The sequence below is a fragment of the Lipotes vexillifer genome, unplaced genomic scaffold, assembly GCF_000442215.2.
Source record: "Lipotes vexillifer unplaced genomic scaffold, Lipotes_vexillifer_v1.1 scaffold1911, whole genome shotgun sequence".
Taxonomy (NCBI): domain Eukaryota; kingdom Metazoa; phylum Chordata; class Mammalia; order Artiodactyla; family Lipotidae; genus Lipotes; species Lipotes vexillifer.
Window position 1 is genome coordinate 20,228 of NW_006792095.1, and position 5,764 is coordinate 25,991.

General features: G+C 44.4%; 1 protein-coding gene across 1 annotated transcript; it reads right to left on the reverse strand.

The window, feature by feature from the left end:
• Positions 1-409: 409 nt before the first annotated feature.
• Positions 410-1,633, reverse strand: LOC103074088 (nuclear envelope pore membrane protein POM 121-like). Its single transcript, XM_007465306.1, has one exon. The coding sequence runs from the start codon at positions 1,631-1,633 to the stop codon at positions 410-412; it is 1,224 nt and encodes a 407-aa protein (XP_007465368.1).
• Positions 1,634-5,764: the final 4,131 nt, after the last annotated feature.

Here is a 5,764-nt window from a genome sequence, read left to right on the forward strand (position 1 = left end):
ACGATAAGAATGGAACATTGTCTCGAGAAAACTGACTGACTTGGTAGGGGAATGGGCCCACAGGAGCAGCACCCTGGGCTCCCTCAAGTGCAAAGCTGGACTCTGATGGTGTCCTACAATGCTCCTCTGAGGAACCGCTGAGGGGCCAAGCAGCAAAGTACTGGGGAACAGATCCTGGTGGGCCAGGGAAAAGGAACAAAATTTTTTTAAGCCAGGTGGAGCAAGACAAACAGGGAAAACCAGGATAAACAGCCCATAGAAGTGGTTGCTCCAGCCAGCTATGGGAAGACCACTGGGCCTGGGGAGATCTACATCTTCCAGAAGCTCCTCAGTTGTGAATTAGTTCTGGGGGCTGGCAGAGTGGAAACAAGAAGGCTGAGGGGCTCTGCAGTCTGAGATAGCCTCTGTCTTACCCTTCCAAGACCTTGTTGATCCACTGGATCGCAGCTCTCTTCTCCATGTCAAGGTCTTCAGCAATGACTCGATAACCTAGCTGGGGTGGTGGGGGCAAAATCAGTGGGCCATTTCGTCTCGAGGGCATCAGCAGAGGAATCTTGCGTTTCTGTTTCCGAGGTCTGGAACTATCAGATGGCTGTGAGCAATATAAGTTTTGTTTCTGCTCTAAGGGGCCATCCACAACCTTTTCACGCTTGGTCTTCTTCTGTGGTTCCACTGAGGCTGAAGGGCTAGACTGACAGCCTTCCTCACTGGCTTTCTTTGAGAGCACATGAGGATGCGATGAAGCTGGGCCCAGGAGCCCCGCTGCACCTGGACCACTCCTCTGCAGCTGTGGGAAACCTCTAGTGGAGCTGTATGAACTGGAGATGGCATTTCGTTTACTGCATGAGCTCAAAAAGTAGGTCTGGGATTTCCTAATCAGGATATCTTCAGAGCTCTTGGAACAGAAGTCTCTCTTCAGAGGCCCAGGCCCGGGCACAAAGGAAGAGAGGACCCCATTGGCCATCGGTCCTCTAAACACAGACTGTGCATTCCCACCGGGGTTCGAGCCCCTTCTCTGTTCGTCCTGACTCTCGGGAGCTGAGTGTCCTTTCTTTTGCTTCATTAGCCTTTTCCTGCTCTCAGCCAGAGCTGTCAGGTCCTTCTCTTCCTTGGCTCTCAGTTGACCGCTTTCTTCGAGGGCCCTCACCAGGATCTCCTTTCCACAAAAGTTTGGGAGGTGAACAGACAGTGAAGACCACATACAGATGATTATCTGCTTCAGAGCCAAAAGGAGTGTCAGTTTGTCCTTAGCAGGTGCCATCTTCAGGATCACTGAGGTACAGAACATCTTGGAGCTGTAAGCAGACAGCAGTGGCTTCTGATGGCCACTCCGGGGCACCGAGAAAAAGACCCCCAGAAATAAACACCAGGCTTGCTGGATTGGATATTGCCACCGATGGGCTATGATAAACAGCCGACGGTGCCAACGACGACAGGGTGAAGCCACAGGATCCTCGTATGACAGCCTGCGAGCCAGGTCCAGGGTTGGGACCGCCGAGTGAAACCGGAAAGGGAGGGGAAAACGGCGGGCGGATTGCGCAGGCCCGAGGAGCTCGGGTCTCTCCTGCTGGTCCCCGCCTCTCAGAGCAGGTAACTGCGGGCTTCGGCAAGACCGGCTTAGGTAACCGCCCATGAGGCACAATTCTGAACGATCGGGTCCTTCAAATGGAGTCAGTGGCTCAGAGAGGTTTCCATTAGCTACTGACTGTTGGGCGTGCCGCCTGTGACGCGTTGTTGGAACGAGTGGGTGAATAGAGGGGACGCGAGACCTGCGAGAGGCCTCGCCTGCTTCCGGACCGCTGCTGCGGGCCTCGGGTGTTGGCACGTGGAGGACCGGCTGCCTGGGGTGCAGCCGCCCTTCCTGCGGCCAGGCCCCAGCTTCTTCGCGGGAAAGTGAGGGGTGGTGTTCCCACACCCCGAACAGCTCCGGGCTCAGCAGCGCTCACTCTATGCTGGAGCTCTGGGTTCAGCACCGGATACCCCAGGTGAAAGCCGTTCAGAACCTGTGCCACCGAGATCCTGCGGGATGGCATAGCCACCCAGGCGTCTAGGGGGCAGGAGGACCGCAGGAGGGAACCCACGGGATGTGGGAAGCCAGAGTGGATGTGCTGTCCCCCATCTTCCTCTCCTTCCCAGAGAATCTTACTTTCCAGGTGCCCCTTCTTGGCTCCTCGTCCCCTTCCCTGGGAAGTAAGGTTTCCAAGACAGTTTATAATGACCAGAAGTCAGAACTTACAGGTAGAGAACTGGTATCTTTTTAGGCAGCTCTATGTCCAGGAGCTATATTATCTGGGACCTAAAACTTGAATTCCTGTTTTGAAGGTCGTGCTTTACCTTCACCCTAATCTCTGTTTTCTGCCTCTTAGCAGATCCTGTAGGCCTTTGTGTCATTCCTTTTCAGTAAGTCTGTGTCTATGGGATGGGAGAAGGGACCTGGCAATTTAAATTTGAACTCAGAATTTGGCTCCCTATAAGTATTCTGACTGAAGTTAATATTATTAGTTGAATGGTGAATACATTAGAATATTCAGACTATATAAAAAGCTTTGCTGTTTTAGTAATTACCCCCACTTCTTTGGTTTTGTTTTTTTTTGTTTTGTTTTGAAATCTTTTTGCCTTATTTTGAATTGTTATCACTTAGTGAATGACCCGTGACCTTTTACCACACCAGGTCATTTTTCAAAGGAGTTATTCCAGTCAGTGCTGCTCTCAGCAGGCAGAGGAGGGAAGTATGATTTTGTGTAACCAACATCTAAAGGGCTATACTTAAATATTCTAGTGGGCTCTAAAATTCAGGAGTTTGACTTTCATTTTTATGCAAAAAATTTTAACAAGACTGACTTAACTTCCCAGTGTTTTATCTGCCTGCTGTGCTTCAAAGCCCTTTTTAAAATGAAATAAAAGAAAAATTCATGATGGGTGGATATTCTACCACAATATGAATGGAGTTGTTCCAGGTATTGGAAGGTTCTGTTAAAGAATAAATTGTAATTATAGACACATTAACATTTGTTATCCAACAAGTATCATCTTAAGGAATTTTTTCAACCATTAATTTTTAAAACAACTTTATTGAGATATAATTTACATACTATAAAATTCATCTGTATTAAGATTATACTTCAAGAATCTTTAGTAACTTTGTAAAGTGTGTAACTTTCACCAATATCTAATTTTATAACATTTCTATTAACCCAAAAAGAAAACTCATGCCTATTTGCAGTCACTTCCCATTCTTACTCACAGGCCTGGGCAACCACTAATGTACTTTTTGTCTCTATAAATTTGCCTCTTCTGGACACCTTTCATATAAACAGACTCTTACAATATATGGTCTCTTGTGCCTCGTTTCACTTAGCATGTTTGTGAGGTTCATCTGTATAGCAGCATGTATTAGTAGTTCTTTTTTGTTGTTGTTGTTAAACAACAGAAATATATTTTCTCACAATTCTAAGATCAAGTTGTCAGCAGAGTTGATTTCTCCTGAAGCTTCTCTCCTTGGTTTGTAGATGGCCTGTGTCTTTTCTCCCTGTGTCTTCATATGGTCTTTCTTTTCTCTGTGTGTGCATGTCCTGATCTCCTCTTCTTTTAAGGACACAAGTCGAATTGGGTTTGGGCCCACTCCCAATAACCTCATTCAAACCTTAATTGCCTCTTTAAAAACTCTGTATCCAAATACAGTCACATTCTGAGGTACTAGGGCTTAGGACTTCAACATATGTATTTTGCAAGGATACAATTTAACCTATAACACTCCACCCTCTTAGCCTCCAAATTTCAAGTCCTCACATGCGAAATATATTTGTCCCATTCCAACAGCCACAAAAGTCAACAGCCATTCCAGCAACAACTCGTAAGTCTTAAATTTCATCTAAATAGCATCTAAATCAGATATGAGTGAGACTAGAGGTATGATTCGTCCTGAGGCAAAATTCCTCTACAATAGTGAACCTATGAAACAAAACAAGTTATGGGCTTCCAAAATACAATGGTGGAACAGGTATTGGATAGATAGTCCCATTCCAAAAGGGAGAATTGGAAAGAAGAAGGCTGACAAGTCCTAAGCAAGTCCAAAACCTAGCAGGGCAAATTCCGTTACATTTTTAATTTATTCAAAGCTTTAGTGTATTATATCAATATCAGTACTAGAACTCACAACTTTTACTCTCCAGTCTGCAATATTTCTACAGCACACATTTGCGTGCTGACATTATTTGTGTGACATTAACATATGTGGCTAATTTTAAGAAACTTCTGTGGAAAGGTCCATTAGATTTTAAGGAAATACACTTTGGCTGAATTTTCTGTCCAAGGGTGGTGGCTCTGCCTACTTCTCCCAGAATTTTGTTCCCAAACCCTCTGGAACCAATGAGGAAACAGTCCTGCTGCTGGGCCTGTGCGTTCGGGACCCATGGTGGTAGTAGCAGCCCTGCTGACCCCTGACCCACCTTTAGAGTCATTCCTCCCTGTACTCGGAGGATGATGCATGTTTGCATCCAGATATCTCTATCATCCAATTTTCTGCTTGTAGAACCCCAGAAGTCTGACAGCCTTCCTTCATTTCATCCCACCTCTGTCCTCTTCAGTCCAAGCTGACTGTGCTTCTGCTGTGATTGGATCCATGTCACACACCCATAATCTCTTTAGTAAAGACTGTCCAGCCACATCTTTGGTGTTCTCTCCTGAACACACTTTCTCATTTTTTTGCAGTATGAATAAGCTGAGAATTTTTGGCCTTCAAGTTCTGGTTCCTTTTTGCATAATAATTTTTTTCAGTTGTCTCTCTCTCACACTTTACTATAAGCAGCAAGGAGAAACCCAGTCACAGCTTCAACATTTTGCTTAGAAATATCCTCCGTTAAATATCCAAGTTCATTACTGACTTTTACTTTCTACAAAACACTAGAACACAATTTGGTCAAGTTCTCTGCCACTTTGTAACAAGGACTGCTTTTCCTCCAGTTTCCAACAACATATTCCTCATATCCATCTGAGACTTCCCCAGAAGCACCTTTAACATTCATATTTGTGTCAATATTCTGTTTGTGATGAAATATATATAAACATATATATATATAGCATATATATATATATATATATATATAAGCAGATATAGTGATAGGAGCTTTCTGTACAGTTCTCTCTTTCTGAGCTCTCAGAATAATCACCTTGAATGACCGTATTTAGTCTCTTCCAAGACAATCCAGGCTTTTCGTTAGGCTTTCGTTGCACCTCAAAACTCTTCCCATTACCTAGTTCCAAAGCCACTTCCACATTCTTAGGTATTTGTTACAGCAATACCCAACTTCCTGGTACCAAAATCTGTTGGAGCTGCCATAACAAAGTACCTCAGAATGGGTGGCTTAATTTCTTACAATTCTGGAAGCTAGATGTCTGAGATCAAGGTGTCAGACAGGGTTGATTTCTTCTGAGGCCTCTTTCTTTGGCTTCTCCCTGTGTCTTCATGTGGTCCTTTGTCTTTATTACTTGTTTTGGCTGAAAAATATTCCATTGTATGTGTATATCACACTTGTTAATCCATTCATCAGTTGATGGACATTTGAGTTGTTTCCATTTTTGGGCTATTGTAAACAATGCTGCTGTGAACATTTGCATACAAGTCTTTGTGGGGACACTTTCTTTTTGGAGAGGATTGTCAGATGATGTAGTAAATCTATGTTTAACATTTGAAGAAACTTCCAAACTGTTTTTTCAAAGTGGTTGCTGCATTTTAAATTCCCACCAGCAATGCATCAAAGTTTCC

Bases quoted from the DNA above. Each gene is read 5' to 3' on its own strand.
- LOC103074088 (XM_007465306.1), bottom strand. From the start codon at position 1,633: ATGGGCGGTTACCTAAGCCGGTCTTGCCGAAGCCCGCAGTTACCTGCT.